We start from the raw sequence: 24,015 nt of genomic DNA, 5'->3' as shown, positions 1-24,015 counted from the left end.
TATTCAAATTGTAGAAAATCAATGACAGAAGAAAATCTTAGAAGGTGCCAGAAAATAAAGGAAGATCATACAGAGCATCAAACCAGACTTTTAACAAACTACCATCATGTCAGAAGAAAATAAAACACATCTTCAGGGACGCCTGGGTGGCTCAGTGGGTTAAGCCGCTGCCTTCGGCTCAGGTCATGGTCTCAGGGTCCTGGGATCGAGTCCCGCATCGGGCTCTCTGCTCAGCAGGGAGCCTGCTTCCCTCTCTCTCTCTCTGTCTGCCTCTCCGTCTACTTGTGATTTCTCTCTGTCAAATGAATAAATAAAATCTTTAAAAAAAAAAAAAAAAAAAAAAAAAAAACACATCTTCAAAATGCAAAAAGAAAAAATGTAAATCCTGAATTTTATATCTAGCAAAAATATCTTTCAAAAGATATTTGGAAGGGTTGGCTGGGCATTGGACTCTTGGTTTCGGCTCAGGTCATGATCTCAGGGTTGGGGATTGAGCTCTGTGTCGGGCTCCACAGTTGCTTGAGATTCTCCCCCTTTCCCTCAGTCCCTCCTTCTGCTTGCTCACTCTATAAAATAAATGATTTTTTTTTTAAGATTTTATTTATTTGTCAGAGAGAGAGAGCGCACAAGCATGGGGAGCAACAGGCAGAGAAGGAGCCCGATAGAGGGCTCAATCCCAAGACCCTGGGATCATGACCCAAGCCAAAGGCAGGTGCTTAATCATCTGAGCCATCCAGGCATCCCTAAAATAAATAAATCTTAAAAAAAAAAAAAGGCGAAATGAAGACTTTCTCAGACCAATAACCACTGAGAAAACTCATGACCAGCAGACCTGCACAGACTAGAAATATTAAAGGAAATTCTTCAGGCAGAAGTAAAACGAAATCAGAATGATATCTGCCTCAACACAGGAATCAACAGTTCCAGAGATGGCAAATATAAAGGACATTTCCCCCCTTACTTTAAAAACCTCTTTAAAAAAAATAACTAATTAAAGCTGAAATAAAAATAATGTATTGTGGAGTTTTAACATCTAATATGTTATGTGCAACAACAGCACAAAGAATGAGAGAAGGGAAATGGAAGTATTCTGTTGTAAGGTTCTTACACTGTATGTAAAACATATACTATATTTTGAAGGTGGAATGTATTAAGTTAAAAGTGTATACTGTAAACCCTAAGAAGTCACTAAAAATTTCACCAAAAACAGGAGTAATGGTTAGCAAACCAATAGTAGAGATCTAAAAAGAAGGTGTGAAAAGAAAATGGAAAAAAGAACAGATGGAATAATTAGAAAACAAATAGTAAAATGGTAGACTTAAACCCAGCCATTTCAATAACTGCATTACATATAAATGGTCTAAAAGAGGGGGACTGTCTGGGTAGATCAAAAAAGCAAAACTCAAATATTGAGTGTCTCTAAGAACTCACTTTCACATGACATGCAAACACCAATTGAAAGACCTCAGAGAACAAGAAATATTATCAGGGATAAAGAAAAACATTTCAGGGCGCCTGGATGGCTCAGTGGGTTAAGCCTCTGCTTTCGGCTCAGGTCATGATCTCAGCATCCTGGGATGGAGCCCCACATCAGGCTCTCAGCTCAGCAGAGAGCTTGCTTCCCCCACTCTGCCTGACTCTACCTGCTTGTGATCTCTCTCTCTGTCAAATAAATAAATAAAATCTTTAAAAAGAAATAAAGAAGAACAGTTCATAACCATAAAGAGGTCAATTCATCCAACAGGTATAAAATTCTAAATGTGTATTCACCAAATAACAGAGCTTCAAAATGCACGAAGCAAAACTGATAGAACTAAAAGGAGAAACAGATAAATCTACAATGATAGCCAGAGATTTTGACACTCCTCTCTCAGCAACTAACTAACTGATCAAGTAGACAAAATGCTTAGGAAAGATACAGACAGCTTCGGCAACACCATGATCTAATGTGACCTAACTGGTATTTATCAAACACTCCTCCTAACAATGCAAAATACACATTCTTCTCAAGTGCACATGAAACATTCACAGTAATAGACAATTATTTTTTACTTTAAATCACAGCTCAGTAAAATTAAAAAGAACTGAAATCAGAGTATGTTCTTTGATCACAAAGGAATTAAATCATGAGAAATTATTAAAGATGATGTAATGAGCACTGGGTATTACACGACTTGACGAAGCTCTGACCCTCTCTACCTCTGAAACTAATAATACATTATAGGTTATATATGTTAACTGAATTTAAATAAAAAAATAAGAAAGAAATTATCTAAGAAAGATAACTGGAAAATACCCAAATATTTGGAAATTAAACCACAGACTTCTAAATAACCTTTCAAAGAAGAAATCAAAGAAACTAGAAAGTTATTCTGAACTAAATGAAAATGAAGGCTCTACATACACAAATGTGTGGGATACAACTGATGCAGTACTTAAGAGTGAAATTTACAGTGTTAAATGTTTATACATAAAAAAGTAAAGTCTAAACTCAGTAATCCATGCCAGGTGCCTTTTTTTTAAGGCTCAGATACTATCTTAGGCTTTGCAGGCCATACACTGTCACTTCTTTTTTTTTCTTTTTAAACAAAGAATGAAAAAAATAATTGTAGGTCACAGGCCATACAAAAATAGGCTGTGTACCAGATTTGGCCTACGGGCTGTGTTTAATCCACTTCTACCTGAAGAAACCAGAAAAGGAATAAACTAAATCCAAAATTAGCAGAACGAAGACAAATGGAAATCAGTGAAATAGAAAACAAATGAACAACAAAAAAACACCCCAGAAAAACCAATGACTTCAAACACCGGTTTTCTGACAAGACAAACAGCATCAATAAACCTCTAGCCAGCCTAGTGAAGTGAAAAAAGGGGGAGGATGGGAGACATAAATTACCAATTATCAGGAATGAAAGAGGGGATTATCATTACAGACCCTACAGATAGTAAAAGAGAATATTTGAAAATTTAGATGAAGTAGAAACTTTCTAGGGAAGATACCAACTACCTAAACTCACTTACTCAGAAGGAGACAACCTGAATGTCTCTGTCTAGGCCCCTGTGGCCCCTGGTGAGTCTGACCAAACAGTGGAGGATGAAATAATACCAACTGTACACAGAATCCTTCAGAGAATGGAAGAGGAGAGAACACTATCCAACTCATTTATGAGGCCAACATTACCCAGATATTAAAACCTGCCAAAGACATAAAAAGGGAAAAATAAGTTGATTTTCTTCCTTAAAAAATAGAAATAAAGGTGAGAAGGTGGTATATTTATGAGCTTTCATAAGTTAAATGCAACAGAGTAAAACTGGTTAGGAAACAGCCACAGGATATGCCAACCACCAGGTATCAGTATAGTTATTATTCTCATTTTCTTAGATGGAGAAAGGGAACAGAGGGAGAAAAGCAGGAAAAACCTACTGCCACTATTTTTTATTTTTTAAGCTTGAAGGCAAGTGTTCTGATTCAGATTCTCTCTTACTCTGTAGCCTTTCTCCAAGAACAGGCCCAGCAAATGTAAGAATGGATTTCTACCCATACCCAAGCCAGGGGACAGTGGGAAGCTGGGTGCTCCACAGTTAATACACAGTTTGGGAAAGCTGTCTGCTGAACTGTGAAAGATTTCCTTGGGTCTGTACCTTGACATAGCTTCCTCCTTTATCTGAGACGAGGGCCACGCACGTGATTTCGTGGTGTCTGCAGTATTCTTGTAGTTCCTCTTGGGACTGAAACAAACACAGCATGTGAGGTAAACACAGAACGCCTAGAGCAGCTTCAAATAATTAAGGAGACTGAAAACATGGTGTCCAACTGTATTTTCAAAGTCACTTACTAAACATGCTGACTGTAGGAGCTTTAAGTATTAAGCCAGAAGAGTAAGACTTCAAAGGAGGTTTTTTTTTTTTTTTCTTAAAGATTTTATTTATTTGTCAGAGATAGAGGGAGAGAGAGAGAGTGAGCACAGGCAGACAGAGAGGCAGGCAGAGGCAGAGGGAGAAGCAGGCTCCCTGCCGAGCAAGGAGCCCGATATGGGACTCGATCCCAAGACGCTGGGATCATGACCTGAGCCGAAGGCAGCTGCTTAACCCAGGCGTCCCTCAAAGGAGGTTTAATAAGACCTTGTTTTTCTTACTTTCACTACTGTCCTCAGGGACCATGGACAATCAAAAAACATGGGACACAGTAACAGGTTTTCAAAATCTTTTGGGCACCTGGGTGGCTCAGTTGGTTGGGCGACTGCCTTCAGCTCAGGTTATGATCTCAGAGTCCCAGGATCGAGTCCCATATGGGGCTCCCTGCTCAGCGGAGAGTCTGCTTCTCCCTCTGACCCTCCCCACTCTCGTGCTCTCCAACTCTCTCTCCCTCAAATAAATAAATAAAACCTAAAAAACCACAACCTTCAAATCTTGGTGGAAGGTGCCAGAAATTGTAGGGTATACACACATACAACGAGAAGGCCTTTGAGGAAAGCCAAGAAAACACAAACAGTGGACGATATAAAGTTCAAGTGAAGCATCAAGCCACCAAGCAGAGGAGCAGAGATGTCTGCTGCTGGGCAGGACTGAAGTCACGGTTTCTGGAAGAACACTGCTCTAACAATTTATGAAACAAGGACACCAATGAAAGAGGATGCTTTTCTGTCAAATGACTGAAAATCTTTGCCCAGCATGCTGGTGCCAGGAGGTTTTCTCTAACCCCCACACAAAGACGGACAGCAGCAGCTTCTGAAACCTTCTGGCAGGTGATATGGAAGGAGAAGGGGGGCAGGGGAAGGTTCTATTTACCTGGGAGGCTCTTCCTGCTCTGGGGCGCCTGAGAGTGAACTGGAGTGTATGCCCTTCTGTGATCTGCTGGTGGCAGGGGAGACAGTCTCCCCAAACCCTCCCCACCTTTCTGAAGGACAGGTGGGTTCACGGCTGCTGCTTTCCTCACTTCCATCCGCAGAGCAGGCTGCTGTGGGAGGTCTGAGGAGAGGCAGCCACCCACAGAGGCTCAACACGAAATGCCTTTGGGAAATGTACAAGCCTAGATACTAGCCCTGCAAAGACATCCCAGCCTCATCCCTGGAACCTCTATGTTTGCTTCTATGGTCAAAGGAACTCTGAGTTATGGATCTTGAGACAGGGAGATGATGTGGATTATCTGGTTGGGATCAGTGTAATCTCAAGGATCCTTGTGAGAGGAGACAGGAGGGTCAGAGGTGGAAAGACAAAAACGGAGGTCAGAGAGGAAAGAAGATGCCACACTGCTGAGTCTGAGGGTGGAGGGAGGGCCTACGAACAGAGGGATGCTGGAGGCCTCTGGGAGCTGGAAAAGGCAAGGAAATGGATTCTGCCCCTCAGGCCTTCAGAAGGAACTGGCTCTGGCAGACACCCTGACTGGAGCCCAGCGGGACCAGTAGCAGACTTCTGAACCCCAGAAATGCAAGACAACCAGCATGTATTATTTTAAACCACTGAGGTTGTGGTCTTTTGCTCCTGAAACAATCAGAAACTAACACAGGAAGTAGTCGAGTCTGAGGGAACCCTACTCTAAGGCTGGAGAGGCCTACCTGTCACTGCAGCCGGGACTGTACCCACTCCACTCAGGGGCACTTTGTGTCTCATTACCTGTGACCAGTCATACATGATTTGTGCCGTGATTCCTGCAGACCAGAGCTTCTGGGTGAGGTTGATGGCCCGGGACATGGACATCTGGCCAACACTTACGATCAGGAGGTCACAAGAGCTGATTGTAACCTGGATCAGAAAGAGAGTGGTGACATTTAGAGGAGCGAGACTGTGGGCCTGTAGGTGGGACTGGCACCAGGAGGGAGGCAGCACTCATGTGAAGACAGGCAGCTCGAAATCTTGTAAGCGACAGAAGTCTGGGCTTCAAAATGACATCATCAACATCATCATAGAAAAAATGACAGAAACCTCTTATGTTAGTCTTTTTAGACTTCAGCTATCCTAAGCCATCAGGAAGATACCCTTTTCCTCTGAGAAAACTGCTCTTGTCTGAAACAAAAAGGATAAAGAACCATTTACAGCTCTGTAGAGCACAGATGGATTTCTGAACAAGGGGCTTTGAAAGACCTCTGCCAACAGCTTCACTTCACGTTTAAAGGGTGCATCAAAGATGAGGTGAGCGAGGCCAGGCAAAGACAGATGAGCTGTCTGAGGTCCCCCAGCGAGAGGCTAAGGACTTCTATGCAAGGGCGGACGCCAAGTCCTAGACTTGTCTATTACGACCAAGATAACCTCCCAAAGCCTCAGTCCATTGCCACATCCAGGGCTCCACATACAGGACTCTAAAATGAAAGGCCACCCAGAGCCCACTGGAAAGCGGGCAGCCAAACTGGAACTTACAGGTTCTTCCATGTTGAGGATCGCCACAGAGATCTTGTCTATAGCTATGCTCACCCCAACAGCAGTGGGGACTGGTCCCAGAGCCTGCGGTCCTCTAAACTGGGGAATCTGGGAAGAGAGGCACAGCTACGGTTATGAAAGAGAGAAGAAACCGTCCTCACAAGCAAAGCGATGACTGGAGGGTGCACACACTTGTCAGCAACTTACCATCAAAGGGTTCAACCAAAACTACGTACGTGTGCAGTAGGGAGAGTGCCCGTGAGAGAAGAGAACGAGGGGCGAGGGGGGGCGAGATGGAAGCACGCACACGTGCCGACTTGGGAAAAATGAACAAATGCTGCACCTAGAGCTGCACTGCCGACCACGGCAGCCACCCAGCCACATGTGGTTTGGATATCTGAAATCCGTCTAAGCCAAACTGACATGTGCTGGGTATTAAATACACAGAGGTCGCGAAGACTCAGAATGGAAAAAAAAGAGGATACAAAATAGCTCACTAATCATACTGAGATGTAGGATTACATGCTCAAGTAGTATTTGGGGTATATTGGGTTAAATATACACTGATTGCAAAGGCTTAGAAAAAAAATGTGAAATAGCTCAACAATTTTGAAAATTTCAGGGCTCCTAGGTGTCTCAGTTGGTTAAGTGTTTGCCTTTGGCTCAGGTCTTGATCCCAGGGATCGAGTCCCGCATTGGGCTCCTTGCTCAGCAGGGAGCATGCTTCTCCCTCTGCCTGCTGCTCCCTCTGCTCACGCTCTTGCACTCTGACAAATAAACACAATCTTAAAAAAACAGAAGCAGAAACAAAAACAAAACCTTTTTAAAAATTTGGACTCTATGCTGAAACAACATTTTATTTTATTTTATTTTATTATTATTATTTTTTAAGATTTTATTTATTCATTTGACAGAGAGAAATCACAAGTAGATGGAGAGGCAGGCAGAGAGAGAGAGAGGGAAGCAGGCTCCCCGCTGAGCAGAGAGCCCGATGCGGGACTCGATCCCAGGACCCTGAGATCATGACCTGAGCCGAAGGCAGCGGCTTAACCCACTGAGCCACGCAGGCGCCCCTGAAACAACATTTTAGATACTTGGGTCAAATAAGATCATTAAAATATCTTTTTATTTGCTTTATGTCCCTAGATAATTTAAAATTACATGGGAGGGGGGCTCCTGGGTGGCTTGGTTAAGCATCTGCCTTCGGCTCAGGTCATGATCCCAGGGTCCTGGGACTGAGCCCCGCATTGGGCTCCCTGCTCAGTGGGGAGCCTGCTTCTCCCTCTCCCTCTCGCTCTGCCTACTTGTGCTCTCTGTGTCAAATGAATCAATCTTAAAAAAAAAAAAAAAAAATTACATAGGTACGTTCTGATTCTGGACCAGGATAGGTAGGAACGCTTCTCTCTACTCCTCCCTCTAAGTACAACTAGAAATCCTGGACATTATTTATAAATCAAACGAATTAGACTATGAAGTGAAGAGCGGGTACACATGGGTGCAGGAACTGTAGAATCAGAGGGAAGCACATGCTGACAAGCTAGAAATGCCAAGGAGAACCAACAAAAGGCCCCCAGGAAATCTGCTCTCTCTGGCCAGAAGACCAAGAGAGGGGCAACCTGGGAGGGCCGAAAATGTTTATAACACCCCTGCCATGCTCCAGCCAAACACCACAGGAAGAAGCACAGGCCTGTACCCACCAGCCAAGGCTGAGTGGGGGCCCACACCTTTACCCAGATGTAAGGGAACCCCCTCTATAGACCATATGGGAACCAGGACTTTCTTACCTGCCTAGAGTAGTGCCCCCTACCCCTCTCCACCCAAACAGTGTAATTGGAGGCCAGGAACTGAAGGATGACAGACCCTCACCTCCGCCTAAGCAGTAATGAGGCCACCCTCCCTGTGGGGATGGTGTCCAAAGTGGCTGGTTTCCCCGCTCTCCAGCAGTCTCCTGCCACTTCTCTCCCCCAACTCACCATAGTACCAGTACTGTGCAGGAAACAGGAACAAGGCACCCCTCCCAGTGTTGAAGCAAGCAGGGTAAAGAAACTGAATCTTTACCCTCAACCAACAGTAGCAAGATGGCACCCCCCACCCCTACTGGTGTGCTCTCAGGGGAGGCCTGCTAAACCAAAAGATCTAGCTAAGCTCTGGAGTCTCCTAATACTTAAAATACCCAGGGTAGGGGCGCCTGGGTGGCTGAGTGGGTTAAAGCCTCTGCCTTTGGCTCAGGTCATGATCTCAGGGTCCTGGGATCAAGCCCCACATCGGGTCCTCTGCTCAGCGGGAAGCCTGCTCTCCCCACCCCCTCTGCCTGCCTCTCTGCCTACTTGTGATCTCTGTCAAATAAATAAATAAATAAATAAATAATCTTAAAAGAAAACATACCCAGGGTACACAGTGAAAATCACGCATCATGGCAGCTACCAAGAAGATCTCAAAATGTTTAAGAAAAGACAATCAACAGATAACAAAAACAGAATGACACAGATGTTGGAAACCTCTGACAAGGATTTTAAAGCCACCATCACAAAAATGCTTCAGAAACAAGCATGACGAACAGGCTTGAGCCCCCCCCCCCCACCAAAAGAAAGGCTCAGCGGAAAAGTGGAAGATTAAAAAACCTCTGGATGGGCTCAATAGCAGAATGGGGAAAACGGTGGAACTGAAGATTAAACAAGAGAAACTATTCAGTCTGAAGGAGAGAGAAAACAGACTGTAAAGCAAAAGGCCCCAGAACCTCAGGGATATAAAAACTTAAACATTTGTCATCAGAGTCCTAGAAGGAGAGAGCAAAAAAGAGGGTGAGACAGGAGAGGTATTAGAATAAAATGTCTGAAACATGCCTTTACTGGTCTGTGGGGAGGGTGGCCTCGTTACTGTTTGGGTGGAGGTGAGGGTCTGTAATCCTCTGGCTCCTCCACTGACACTGCTTGGGGGTTGGAGGGCACTACCCCAGGCAGGTATCAAAGTCTTAGCTTCCACTCAGTGTTCTCAGATGCCACCGTGCTAGGGCTTGGTGGGGGGTCCCCCCTGGAGAAGGACATAAACCTCTAGATTCAAGAAGCTGATATAATCCTGAAGAGCATAAATCCAAAGAAAGTCACACCAAGACAGGTCATGATCAAATGTCAAACTAAAGACAAAGGAAAAAAATCTTTTTTTTCTTTTTTTAAAGATTTTATTTATTTATTTGACAGAGAGAGATCACAAGTCGGCAGAGAGGCAGGCAGAGAGAGAGAGGAGGAAGCAGGCTCCCCGCTGAGCAGAGAGCCCGATGCGGGACTCGATCCCAGGACCCTGAGATCATGACCTGAGCCGAAGGCAGCGGCTTAACCCACTGAGCCACCCAGGCGCCCCCAAAGGAAAAAAATCTTAAGAGCATTGAGTGAAAATCAACTTTCCTACAGATGAAAATTCAAACAACAGCACATTTCTCATCAGAAACCAGAAATCTGAGTGAACTACAACAAAATTTCTTCTCTTGAGTTACTCAGATTTGGACAGTTGAAGCAAAAAGCCTAACACTGTCTGATGTGGACCTCAATGTATGGAGAGGAAATATTTAAGACAATTATATTACAAATGGCAGGATGGGTAGAAGGACTTCCAGCAGGGAAAGGTTCCATACTTCATTTGAAGTAGTAAAGGTCAGCATCCATGGGTCTTTATGGTTAGTGAAGAGTTCTGTATCATGATTGTGGTGGTGGTGACGAGACTCCACACACGTGATACGATGGCAAAGAGGTACACACAGAGTGTACCTGGTTGTCCTGTCTGTGCCCTGGTTCTGCTATTTTATTACAGTTATGCCAGATTTAACCATTCAAGGAAACGGAAAGGTACATAACATCTCTCTGTACTATCTTTGCAACTTCCTGTAAACATGTAATTTTTTTTTCCCCAAGATTTTATTTATTTGACAGAGAGTGAGTGAGCAAGGGAACCCAAGCAAGGGGAGCAAGGAGAGGGAGATGCAGGTTTCCCACTAAGCAGGGAGCCCGATGCGGGGCTCGATTCCAGGACACTGGGATCATGACCTGAGCTGAAGGCAGATGCTCAACAACTGAGCCACCCAGGCTGAGGAAGAAAGGAAATTAAACCAGAATAAATCAACCAACAAACACAGGGTGAGCCCTCACCAGCAGGTCGTATCTGCCACCAGCTGCCAGGATTTCCGATACAGCCCTCTGCCTGCGTCTGATGACTGCTGCAAACTGGAAGATGACTCCATTGTGCTGCTGTACCTTGTATACCAGGCCCAGATTGATCAAGACCTGTGAAGTGCAAGCCCACGCAAACAGGTCAAGGACACAGCTTTACATCAGTAGCATCAGAGCAATTGGGAAGATGTCTAAGGACAGCCTGCCAGGTGAAGAAACTCTGCTCTCTTCAGGAATCATCCCTTGGCTGGAGATAACTGGCATCATCAGACTCACTGTACTACAGGAAATCACGATGTTTGCAAGGACATTGTGATTGAAGCCAAAACTGTTACTAGAAATCAGAAATTCCAAAATGGAGAAAGCAGTGTTCTGGGGGAAGAAAATGCGTCCCAGCATTAACTCCAAAACCCCATCTCCCACTGGGCCGGCAGCACTGACCACCCCGCCACCAGGAGAATCCAGCGGTTGCCAAACCTGCAACTTGATGCCGAGTTTCTTCAACAGCCCAACAATCTCTTCTAGGTCTTTTAAGCCGTACTTCACCAGTTGCGCAATGCCTGTTTTCTGTTTTATTAATGAATTTATTGCTGGTGTTAGATCTTGCAAATCTCCCTTCTGCTCAATAAATTTGTAGAGTCGACACAGCTGGAAAGCAAGGAGGCACATTTAGCTTTGGATCCACGGCAGGGAAGAGCAGGGATTTTCTGGTCAGAGGCCATTTTAACCTTCACTGGGAACCTACTATGGGTTATCCTTTTCCAGCAACTTCCAGTGAGTACCTCACTGGAGTGCTTTGGGCACCTACTCCCAGTGAATGCTGGCCCCAGCAGAGCAGCCCCTCGTACTAGCTGAAGCGCCATGACGAGATTTCCAAGCCAGTATTGGTCCTCTTTACCCTCCTCATTCTCATCAACCTCTGTTCCTGCAGACACAGATATGGGGGTCGGGGATAGAGTGGGATGGGCACGCAGGAAGACGAAGTCTGACTGGTTCTAGTTCTACTCAGAAGTAGCCAGAAGTCCCTCTCCTCCCTTTGCTTGAATAATTTCTGTTTGGACGTGTCAGCCCCGTGATCCTTCCCTCCCTCTGGGACTCACATCTCCATCCCAGCTCCTGGCTGCTGCACCCATCGTCTTCCACACGAGGGCAATGGCTAGAGACGATCTGTGGGCCAGGCCCAGTCCCTGGCACACAGCAGGGGAAGCAGGAAGTAACTATGGTCATTGACCCGAAAGAAATTTCCACTGGCACTCCCGGGAGTTAAACAAAATTATAGCTATTTTAAGGCTATATAAGCATAACCTGGTTCAATGATAAGCTGGCACATGGAAACAGCTGAATGAAGACACAGCTTAATTCAATTTAATAATCACACACCACATGTATTTTTTTTAAATCCAAAAAGTAATGTCATCTCAATATCTTTACTGTATTAAATGGTTTTCTTCTTAAAATTAAAAACTCTTTGGGACGCCTGGGTGGCTCAGTTGGTTAAGCAGCTGCCTTCGGCTCAGGTCATGATCCCAGCGTCCTGGGATCGAGTCCCACATGGGGCTCCTTGCTTGGCAGGGAGCCTGCTTCTCCCTCTGCCTCTGTCTGCCACTCTGTCTGCCTGTGTTCGCTCTCTCTCCCTCTCTCTCTCTGATAAATAAATAAAATCTTTAAAAAAAAAAATTAAAAACTCTTTCTTCTCAAACTTTAACATTAAATTACCCCATTAATAAACTACCAGAAGCACTAGAGTCGCTATCTCCGGATCTGTGTCTTCACCCCATCATCAACAAACTCCAGGTGACTCTGGACAAGTCACGACATCTCTTTGGGCCTGAGATGCCTCATCTGTAAAATCAGAACACTGGGCAGGCACTGGCTTGCGATATTACTGCTTCCTTTTCTAGTATCTTCAGAGTTTCCATTTTTAAAAAATGACAGCACTAAATGCCTTTATTAGGTGCTAATCTTTCCATCTTTAAGCTAATCCAATGTACAACTTTGAAGCAATGCTCATCATCAGATAACCAGAGATTCAACAAAAAGAAGCTGACATTTGAAAATGCAGCTGAGGGTGCCTGGGTGGCTCAGTGGGTTAAGCTGCTGCCTTCAGCTCAGGTCATGATCTCAGGGTCCTGGGATCGAGTCCCGCATCGGGCTCTCTGCTCAGCAGGGAGCCTGCTTCCTCCTCTCTCTCTCTGCCTGCCTCTCTGCCTACTTGTGATCTCCCTCTGTCAAATAAATAAATAAAATCTTTAAAAAAAAAAAAAAAAAAAAAGAAAATGCAGCTGAGGTAGCTATCATGTACAAGTGTGAAATACATCTGAAATGTGACATTAGTTCAAAGAACCTTCTGGGCTTGAACCTTCAGGTAAGGAATCACCAGACTGGGCAGTTTCTGGAGCAGATTCTTTGTGCTATTTATACACGGAACTATTTCTGCTCACAGCTATGTGCTATGTACATGTCTAGAGGATTACATAAATACTGTGCTTCCTATCAAAATATTTTATCACTGGTCACTTTGGGTACCATTAATATCTCCTCCAATATTTAACATCTTTTAACCTGGCTTAACTTCTAGAACTCCTAGGCTGTGTGATCTGGTTTACCTTCCCTGCCTGACTGCAGGCTGACTGCTCTGGGCTGCAGTCTGTGTGTGCAAGTTTGGTTAGAGAGCCAAGGGTAGACAGATGCTGCACTGATCCCCCAGGGCTTTTTAAAGGCCAATATGAATTAAGTTGAAAGCAGCCCATGGACTCTTCAGCTGACTCCTTTATGTGCCTTAGCACTGTGCCAGCCACACTGTAGGTGTCCAAAAGAACGAGTGCCTCTGCCCGGCCCTGTGCAGTCATATTTTAACCTATCCTATACATGCATTTGCTGATCATCACAGGTCATGTAATGGAGTGCCCCAGCAGGGTTAGAGAGGTTGTGGGGAAGTTATAAAGAAGTAGTTTTCTTATATAAATATTCAGGGAAATGTCAGAAATCTCTGCTGTCTTCTGCTATCCAGTGACTCCGTGAAGTTTGGGTCACTGTGCCCAAGATCAGAGACTAATGTGATGCCTGCTCAGAGAACAGGACAAACTTGTTTATCCCACGAGATAGTCCTCACTGCCACTGGGATCAAATGCCAGATTTTAGGAGTGGGAAATGTACCGGAAAAGCAGGAGCTTTAATTCAACTCTGACATGCTGGAAGTTCAGTGGGGGTTGGGTAGTGGGGGAAACCCAGATGGATCTGCAGAGCTTGGTGCCTCATCCCAGGCCCCTAGGATCTATTTCAGAAGAGAACAACTAGTACTAGACCCGCTTGCTCAGCAGGTGGCTCTGGAGGGCAGAGCAGCTGGTGATCAAGAAAGAACAGGCTGATGACCCCACGGTGAACAGCAGCGTGGGGAGGCAGGCTTTGAAGCCAGCACTGGGCCCTCTTCCCCTGATCCTCTGAGGATGCCATGGAACCTATGAACCCTCAAGGGAAACCTGTTTGTAAGGCACTGGGGAGCAGCCCCGCCTCACTGCCTTGGAGATCAGTGTTGTCCAGAGTTTCAGAGAAAGCTGCGATAGCGCCATCACTGGGTACTTACGCTGTTAGACGACAAAGACAGATTACAAAACTTGGCTTCCATTTCTCTCCTCGTCAGCTTTTCTGTCTACCGTGGAAAAGAAAGGGAACAACGAGAGTCACCAAATTTGGCCCTGAATGTAAAGATTCGATCTCCAGGCCACTTCCGACAAGTATATACCCTCCATTTTGGAGAAACTGCTCCAAATCATGAAGGATGGATTAATACTGTGACTAAAGAAAATTTTTTTCTTCCAATTCACATAAAACAAACATTTTTTTTTTTTTAAGATTTTATATTTAAGTAATTTCTACACCCAATGTTGGGACTCGAACCCACAACCCCAAGACCAAGCGTTGTATACTCTACTGACTGTGCCAGTCAGACACATTTTAAGACATGTGTCTTAAAATACAAAAATTCCTGACATAAAGAATTAAAATGGGGAGGATGCCCTTGCTATTCAGCTAAAACCATTCAGTGAGGCAATCTAGAACTGGACAGGTTGAACCAGGGGGTTTCTGTCTGGATGGCGAGGAAGTAATGGATTCATGTCCTTCTACCAAAAGCCACGTGCTGACAGCCTCTGAGCACTTTGTCCCACGCCAGCAGATAGGCTTTGGCTGCGAGGTATGAGCAAGGATTACGTGACGTCCCTGTGCATAATCCCTGGGGTTCCTGCCAGCGTCTGATGGACACAGTGTGTCTGCTACTGCCGAGCAGAAGCTGCACTTCGGGGAGAAAAGCACCATGAAGAAACAGTAAAACTGGGGCCCTTGATGTGCATCTGCCAGAGGAGAAAGAAGCTATTTCGGCTTTTTGAGGTCCAGAAAACAGTAGGCCTGGGGTGCCTCGGTGGCTTGGTCAGTTAAGTGTTTGCCTTCGGCTCAGGTCATGTTCCGGGGGTCCTGGGATCGAGTCCTGCATCAGGCTCCCTGCTCAGTGGGGAGCTTGCTTCTCCTTCTCTGTCTGCCACTCCCCCTGCTTATGCTCACTCTCATGTGCTAAGTAAATAAATAAAATCTTTAAAAAATGGGGCACCTGGGTGGCTCAGTGGGTTAAGCCTCTGCATTTGGCTCGGGTCATGGTCTCAGTGTCCTGGGATGGAGCCATGCATCAGGCTGTCCGCTCAGCAGGGAGCCTCCTTCCCCCTCTCTGCCTGCCTCTCTGTCTACTTGTGATCTCTATCAAATAAATAAATAAAATCTTTTAAAAAAATCTTAAAAAAAGGAGAACAGTAAGCCAGCAGACTTCCACTCTCTGTTCTGCCTTAATCATAGACCATTTGGCACTATAGGTGATTGAACCTCCTGGATGCCCCTTATTTATTATAAACACAATATTTAACATGAAAAGAAATCAGGAAAGATACATATTCACCTTCATCCCAGCACCATAACACTACTGAAAATTTTCAGTGGTTCCCCTCCAGGCTCTGTGCGCTTACCGCAGAGGACCTGCACACATACTGGAGAGCAGGGAGTACTACGACGAGGCTCAGTTAGGAAGAGTAACCGAAGGGCTGCTGCCCAGCACCACAGGGAACAGGAGCTAATGGAGGCTCCAACCGGGGTCCAAACCACTCTCTCCCGATTCCACCGAAAAGCCCAATGACAACATCTATAAATGACTTTATGCATAAGCACAGGTGGGCTGGAAGAATTAAGGGGAGGACCTAAGCCCTTTATTCTCAATACAATCACTCACTCCAATTGGTTTCTTTTTTTACTTTAGAGAAATGAGGGAAGGAGATAAAACTCCCAATTCAGTTCTATGGTGACATCACTAAGAAAACACTTATGAACTATTATCATTCTTCAATATCAAGTGAAAGTAATTAAACGCTTACCACGGCATCATACAGAATAACATAGACTTGACTGAGTTTATCTTCTGGGATTCCACAGTGTAAGAGGATTGCTTTCAATAACATGGTATGGTTCAAGTAAATACTGTAATTTTTTTCCTAGGATACAGAGAAATTAATTAGTTTCATCGTAAAAACAGTATAGCACCAAAGCTGGCATCTTATCACGCACTTACCATCCAGGCAGGCGATTGTGGCAGGACTGAATTTTGGCATATTGCCTTCTAGTTTTTTTTCATAAGCATTCCTTTTACATTGTCATAATCAAACACTAGAATATAATCAAATCTTTCTTTTTTAAAAAAAGATTATTTATTTGTCAGAGAGACCACAAGCAGGGGGAACAGCAGGCAGAGGGAGAAGCAGGCTCCCTGCTGAGCAGAGAGCCCGATGTGAGACTCAATCCCAGGACCCTGAGATCAGGACCTGAGCCGAAGGCAGAGGCTTAACTGAATGAGCCACCCAGGCACCCCTCAAACCCTTTATCATATGTATCTAAACCACTCTGGTGTCCAGCTGTGGTGAAAACCTGAACGAGTTCACACAGATATCAGCAAGGGAGCGGAGCCGGTTCATCAGTTACTGCTGTTGACGAGGGGCCAGAGGGACGACTGGCTAATGGGCGAGCATTCAGACTAGTGAGCAGAGCGCTGGGCTGGGTGCACTGGGCTCTTCAGAGAAGCGGCCACGTGGGCTCTGCCCTCAGCAAGCATGTGTCGTCTCCTCTCGACGGCGGTGAGGGCAGAGGGGCAGGCTCCTGGGGCAGAAGGGGCGCCCACGTTGGCTGGGAAGGCAGCCTTTCTAGAGGAGGAACCCTGTGAGAGGCACGGCAGTGGAGGGCATGGACCCAGAGGCAAGGGCTGAGGAGAGCCAGTCGCTAGAAGCGATACCAGATGCCGGCTCAACGGAAAGTGAAGTTGGGGAGCTGAGAGCCAGGGCAGAGGGTGGGAGGGGGCCACAGAGGGTGCTGAACAGGATGGACGTGCTAAAAGCATTCTAGGAATCTTAGCTAATTTCTTGCACTGTGGAAGAACGGGCAGTGCAGCAACACCCTTCCCCTAGAACAGATGAAAACAAAACCCACTCCTGTCAAGGCAGAGGCGAGAGCCTGACAGAAACCTCCAAGTAACGTCATCAAACTCTTCTCCATTATCCTAGCAAAATGTGGCCCACTGCTGGTACCAAGTCGGGGGGCAGTTCTGTTGTGGTCACGCCCCCCACCCCTCCCCAGGTCAAGGACTCTAGCAGGGTAACCTCGGAACATCAGACCCTGGAAAGTAACCTGAAGCGCCGGGAACTCCTGGATAATCTCACAGATCGTGTAGATGACTTCGGCAGTGGGCAGAGAGCTGTTGGCGGCAGACGTGACGATATCGAATGCACATTCCAGAAGCTCTTTGGGATGAAATCGGTCTAACTTGCGAGGCCTGAACACACGCTCTATGCAGTACCTGGAGAGAGAAACCCAAAAACCCAGGTCACTGCTTCCTGGAATCATAAACGTGTAAGAGGCTACTGAACAAGAGAAAAGAAACAGAAGAAAATGAATCAGTGGTGTGAGCAAGAGACATTAAAGACAGATTTAGCTGCCAATTCCTCAGGGTCTGGGGGGCGGGGGGAGAGGCGGCCACTATTAAATAATGGGGCTTCATTTTTTTTTTTTTTAATGTTTGAAATAGAGATGAAATTGCACACAAGAAATAATTTTATCTGTAGTGCTCGCTCTCTACACAGGGACACACCTTAGGACTCTATTAATTAACTGTCACTGGCAGCTGAGAAGAGAAAGGACAGGAAGAGCTCTGACTTCGCTCTAAGAAAGGCCCTTTTAAGGAGGGAGCCTTGTTGACAACAATACGGCTTCCATCTTTGAAGCTCCCGCTGCTCGACCGCTGAGGGATCTAAACGTACAGAAAGCGCTTCTCCGCTGCTAAGCGCCCACAGGTCCAGGGCGCGCCGCATGCACACCTGCTCTACAGGTGTCTTTTGTTCAGTACCTGTGGAGGCAGGCTTTACACGGAGACGGCTGGCCATTTGTCCCTCTAATTAAGTTTTAAAAGGGGCCATCCGTGATCAAAAAGAGCCCTCAGTTTTTGTCAAGCAACCACTTGCAAAATAGTTAGTTCTGTTGGTTGGGAACGTTAGAAGGCAGAGAACAGACCAAAGAGACCAAAGGGGCTTCAGGGAACCTCCCTAACAGCTGCATGTCCACTAAAGGGAAGGCCATGAGTCTCTGTCACCCCTGAGAGGGGGACTGCGGCTGGGCATCAGGACTGTTGTTCCAAACTCACTACTTTAAACCCAAAATTCAAACCCCAAATGATAAAACATCCTTCTTTGGTTTCTCTCCCACATCCACCAGATGAAACACCCCGAGTTTCGTACCGTTTCAAATTCAATATATTATTTCTTGCCACGTATCTTGCAAAAGGAATCTGCAACACAAAGTTTCAAAGGTCAACCTCAAAATGTGCCAACAACCTCTTTTAATTAACAGCTTTGTTGAGCTAGAACTCACAGAGCATAGAGTCTACCCTTTTACAAGGTACAACTCTGTGGTTTTAGGAAATTCACAGAGTAGTGGATGGCTTGCCATTTGTGGGCCCTGAAACGTTCCTGAGGTGGTCAGTCAGCAGCTGACCCCACTGCTGGGAGCGCCACTGACCTTATTTACTATGGCATTTCTTGGGATTTTAAATTTGAGAAAAATTTGCTTCTAATTAAATGTGCTCTGTCCAGTTTTATTATGCCAAGTTAAAATCAGTGCCAGTTACCTGGTTAACTGTAACTCTTCTCTCCCTTTATCTATTTTTGTCCACCCCCCCCACCCCACCTCCTTACCGGGTTGTTCTTTGTATTTAAGAGTCTGAGTTTTTTTGTTTTCCAGATTCCAAACAGAAGTGAAATCCTACAGTAGTTATCTTTCTCAGATTTACTGTATTTAGTATAATACCCTCTAGCTCCATCCACGTTGTTGCAAATAGCAAGATTTCATTCTTTTTTTGGTTGAATAATACTGCACTGTATGTATATACCATATCTTCACTCATTCATCTATCAAAGGATACTTGGACTGTTTCCCCACCTTGGCTACTGTAAATAATGTAATTATGTAAATAGCTGAAATGTCTTTTCAAGTGTCATTTATGATAATCCAATCCAAATGGGTCTTCTCGCTTGTGGTGACTTCCCGGATTTCCCACGGTCTTCTAGCCACCCACTAATAATAACCACAATTTATGAAATTATTGTCAGATTATCTAGCATCATACCATTAATGATGGATCAAATTCTGAAAGTGTACTTTTTATTTGGGGGGAATGGCTATTAGCTCGAAAAGCAAGCGGGTGTTTAAAAATCTGCGCTTTAGGGCTGCCTGGGTGGCTCAGAAGGCTGAGCATCCGACTCTTGACTTCAGCTCAGCTCACGTCAGGTCGTGAGATCCAGGCCCGTGGGCATCGGGCTCAGTGCTCAGCGGGAGTCTGCCTGCGATGATCTCCCCACTCCCTTGCGCTCTCTGCTCCACCCTTCCATTAGTGCTCTCTCTCTCTCCAATAAGTGTATCTTAAAAATACCTGCACTTCAGTCTAATGTCTAAAGAATAAACAACCAGTTTCAAGTATAGCAACTTAAATACTTTTATCAATCCAATGGGTGAAGTTGAGATACCTTTTCTTTGACCTTCTTTATTATGCATGAGGCTGAACATTGCTTCAGGAGTTTATCAGCCCTGTGCATTCTCTCTCTGAGAACTGCCTGGTTATACCCTTTGCTGATCTCTCCACATGTCAGTGTTTTCTGAACACGAGAGGAATGAAGCTCATGTCTGTCTCATGCATGGACAGGGCTGCAGATGGGCTCACTGGTAGGCCACACTATGCGAGCGGATAACCCGCATCAGAGCGCTGCCGTCAAAAGGAACCCTGGGGATCAGAAGCAGGCCAGCACAAGCAGAATTCAGCACACCTCATTAGCAGAGGCACTTGCTGTCAGAAGAATTTAATTGTTCTCCGCATTAACACGTTAGGAAGTCAGTGAAAATCTAGCCAGGAGGTAAAGAAAACAACTGTGTTCGTCTGTCTTGAGTCAGCCAGATCAAGTCGTGGCGGTCACTCGGCAGAGCTCAATAACGGGGCACAGATGTGGCATTGGCAACGCAGTGGGCCAGTTTCTAGGGTCATAAGCACCTGTGCTATGAGGAAGGTGGATGTATACAAGGTCAGACATTCACTAAATTCCAGTGATGCTCTCACCCTAGTAACTCCCTCAACGATGTGTCTCCTAAGGGCGCCTGCATGGCTCAGTGGGTTATGCCTCTGCCTTTGGCTCAAGTCATGATCTCAGGGTCCTGGGATAGAGCTCCCCCTCCCCCGCCTGCCTCTCTGCCTACTTGTGATCGTTCTCTCTGTCAAATAAATACATAAAATCTTTTTAAAATCCCCAAAAAACAAAAAAATCAATGTGTCTCCTAAAGTTGATATTTAGAATATAAGCCCAGGGGAAAAACTGATGGCTACGGTAACCCATCCGTGGCCAGACCCAGCATCTGGCCTGCCTGAGGTGCTCCCAGCCTCACCCGCAGGTCGAAAGGAAGCATCACCAGCATTCCGCTGTGGTCCACGAATAAGGCAGCTTCATTGTGTTCGTATATTTGCCTATTCTGTGGAAGCAGCAGTGGGGTACACAACTGGACAGCTCCTACACCAAGTCAGAAAAAAATAACTGAGCATCCAGTTATTACATAGAATCCACCAGTCCTAGAAGGCAATTGAAAATGAACACAGATCCAATGGTGAAGTCATCTGCTACTGGCCGCTGAAATCACGAGCAAGCAGTCTTCAGCTCTGACTCCACTAATGGACAGCTCATCTGAGGTCAAGTCTGTTAACCAGTCTCATTTCTGTCTCCACAACCCGACTGTATTTTAGTAGCAAGGCTCTAATATTCCAATCATAATACTCAAAATGGTTCTCCTCAACAAGCTGAGTGTTAAAAATATGCTTAAGGGGTGCCTGGGTGGTTCAGTCAATTAAGCTTCTGCCTTCGGCTCACGTCATCATCATCCCAGGGTCCTGTGATCGACCCCCCACATCAGGCTCCTTACTCCATGGGGTGCCTGCTTCTCCCACTCCCTGTCTGCCCCCTCCCTTGCCCCTGCTCTGACAAATAAATAAACTCTTATAAAGAAATAAAGGTAAAATATGGTTGCAGCCAAATCTATTAAGGGTACTTTTCTGGGCGCCTGGGTGGCTCAGTGGGTTAAGCCGCTGCCTTCGGCTCAGGTCATGATCTCAGGGTCCTGGGATCGAGTCCCGCATCGGGCTCTCTGCTCAGTAGGGAGCCTGCTTCCTTCTCTCTCTCTCTCTGCCTGCCTCTCAGTGTACTTGTAATTTCTCTCTGTCAAATAAATAAATAAAATCTTTAAAAAAAAAAAAAAAAAGGGTACTTTTTAATGATGAAACAAAACACTTTTTAAGATGGCTATGATTTTTTTAAAAAGGACATACCATGTCTTTTAAAAACGCGGACGATGGTGTCACACACGTGTTGCTGTATCTTGGATGTTCGGATTGAGAAGCCCTAAAATATGACCAAATAACATGTCATCAAAGCCAAATTGAAGGGATCCCCTAAAACACGCATCTGTAGCTTGCAGTAAGCATCACATTACTTACTCCCAAGACCTTAAAGGAGAGTTAAAGGAGAGGTCCGCAGTGAGTCCCTTTTAGAACAGGTGTAGGGAGAGAAGACAATGGCACATCCTGCAGGACGTCCCACCTGAGGAAGGGGACCTAAAGCTCCAAGCCCAGACTTTTTACCATGGTGACGTATGCCATTCAGGGAGAGCTTGTCAATATGCACATTCTCCCCCAAGGCTTCCCAGGGATACTGTGGAGCAACCAACCAGCTGATGGCATTAGGCCTCTGCTCACATACTAAGGTGATCCACGAGTACAGGGGTGGGGGGGAGGGTTTGAAAGTTACATGGCATTTACAAATTTTGTAAAGACCTCTCCTTTCCATTTGTTTCTTAGTATACGAAGGAAGGAATACCATTTCACTTGAAGAAATTTAGAAAACAAGAGACAAGCACAAAGACGTAAATTAAAGTCACCTAAAATCCTGTAAGGATCTTTCTACTATCGCCAGCCAGCAAAAACTGGTTTGGTCCTTGAGAACTCTCCTGATCTTGCACAAATCGTACCACCACTTTCTCCACTACTCTTTTAAAATTACATCATTATTTTAAGCACATGGAAACACATAAGGAATAGGACAAATACCTGTCGTTCACCCATCTTTTCCAAATTTTAACAGTTTGCTATATTGTTTCAGACTGCTTTTGTTTGAAAAGAAAAAAAAGAAAGGAAGGAAGGAAAGAAGGAAGAGGAGGAAAAAAGAAAAAAGGAAGAAAAAGTTGCAGGCTGCTAAACCTGGGTATGCCTCAAAAACCATCTGGGTGCTTTTAAACAGAGACTCTCGGAGAGCCTCTCACACCTGGACATTTCAGGTCATTAGATCAGAGGAGGGCCTGAGTGTCGGAATGGTCCAAAGGCTTCCCAGGTGGACCTCCAGGGGCAGCCAGCTTTGGGAACTACTGACCAGATGGTCTGAATCTCAGCCAGTTTGATGGTTTCAGCTCTGGGCAGCAGGGCCAGGGCTTGGTCTCCAAAAGCACAGCTCCTTAAACTCTTAGGTGGATGGAGAAGGGGGTGGGATGGGAACGCCTTAGAGTTACATGATTAGAATCATGGCTCTGGGGGTGCCTGGCTGGCTCAGTCGGCTGAGTGTGGGCCTTCCGCTCAGGTCATGGTCTCCAGGTCCTAGGATCCAGCCCTGCATTGGGCTTCCTGCTAGTAGGGGGTCTGCTTCTCTCTTCCCTCTGCCCCTTCCCACCACTTGCTCTCTCTTTCTCTGTCTCAAATAATTAAAATCTTTTTTTAAAAAATTAAAAATAAAAATAAAATCATGGCTCTTCCCAGCATAATGCATACGGCACACATTCTGCATACATGGACCTCAGATATACGCTGGAGGCATTAAAGGACTCCATGACAACTAAGGAACTGACTTGACCCTTCTGTGAACAGAGCCGCGCCCTCTCCTGGCAGGACAGCGTAAGCCTACCTTTGGCATGTTGCTGTCATAGGTGTAGTCGATGGCCGGGGAGATGCGTTGAGAGAAGATGTGGGCCATCATGGTGCGGTAGGCCTTCCCATCCACGTTGGCTAGGGTGTGGTGCAGAACTTCGTGTAGCTCCGACTCCTCCATCTGGGGTGGGGGCAGCAGCTCGCTCTTGAGCAGTTCTGTGGCTGTGGGCCGCTTGGCGGGATCGTGGTTCAATAGCCAGGAGATGACCGATTTCTGGAATGAAAGCCAGGCACGCTGGTGACCCGACGTGACAGATGACACTCCGGAATTCCGAGAAACTGGTGGCTGGCTCCAGCCAAAGAAGAGATACCACACTTCTTGCACGAAGTTGGTGCATTTTAATTAGTACTTCTGAAATCTCTGCATCGGTCATTTCCCCCTCCCCATATTTCACTATGGCCACACAGCAGTGCAACACTGTAATAGGAGTGTTTCTTAAAAGGCAGAGATGCTGGGGTACCGGGGTGGCTCAGTCAGTTGAGCGTCTTGACTCCTGATCAGGTCATGATCTTGGAGTCATGGGATCGAGCCCCCGTCAGGCTCCATGCTCAGTGGAGAGAGTCGTCTCTCTCCCTGTATTCCTCCTCCCCTGCCTCATGAGCTCTCTCTCTCTCTCTCTCAAATCAATAAATATATGACAGCTTCCCTTTTTATATCTTACTGTTATAAACAACTAAAAAAACCCTCAACTCAATAACTACATATAGGCAGAATTTGGCCTTATAAACACACAAAATACTGTTTCAAAAAAAGGTGCAGGAACATAAAACAATTACCTCTAGATGACTAATTTTAGTAAAAATCATAATGCATAGTAGCTGATGGCATCTTGTTTTAATTTTTTCTTCTCCATTATGCTATTTGAATTAATACCACTCCCTGGAAGTGTCTTGATTTATGTTTCTCATTTACCATGGCCT

General features: G+C 45.5%; 1 protein-coding gene across 10 annotated transcripts in view; it reads right to left on the bottom strand.

Moving 5' to 3' along the window:
- The window catches only part of EIF2AK4 (eukaryotic translation initiation factor 2 alpha kinase 4), a 111,214-nt gene that overhangs the window by 14,132 nt on the left and 73,067 nt on the right, over positions 1–24,015 (bottom strand). For all 10 annotated transcript variants that reach the window (XM_032343253.1, XM_032343255.1, XM_032343250.1 and 7 more), the window contains 12 exons: positions 23,072–23,308; positions 21,451–21,523; positions 20,520–20,641; positions 18,329–18,378; positions 17,226–17,394; positions 15,926–16,042; positions 14,098–14,163; positions 10,992–11,162; positions 10,494–10,628; positions 6,355–6,462; positions 5,614–5,742; positions 3,643–3,729 (listed from right to left, as the gene is read on the bottom strand). In XM_032343253.1, the coding sequence (XP_032199144.1) occupies positions 3,643–3,729; positions 5,614–5,742; positions 6,355–6,462; positions 10,494–10,628; positions 10,992–11,162; positions 14,098–14,163; positions 15,926–16,042; positions 17,226–17,394; positions 18,329–18,378; positions 20,520–20,641; positions 21,451–21,523; positions 23,072–23,308 (1,464 nt within the window). The remainder of the gene's footprint in view (positions 1–3,642; positions 3,730–5,613; positions 5,743–6,354; positions 6,463–10,493; positions 10,629–10,991; positions 11,163–14,097; positions 14,164–15,925; positions 16,043–17,225; positions 17,395–18,328; positions 18,379–20,519; positions 20,642–21,450; positions 21,524–23,071; positions 23,309–24,015) is intronic.

This window comes from Mustela erminea, chromosome 5 (genome assembly GCF_009829155.1).
Source record: "Mustela erminea isolate mMusErm1 chromosome 5, mMusErm1.Pri, whole genome shotgun sequence".
Classification (NCBI taxonomy): Eukaryota; Metazoa; Chordata; class Mammalia; order Carnivora; family Mustelidae; genus Mustela; species Mustela erminea.
Note: the sequence above shows the minus strand (reverse complement) of the source record. Positions and strands in the feature narration are given on the sequence as shown.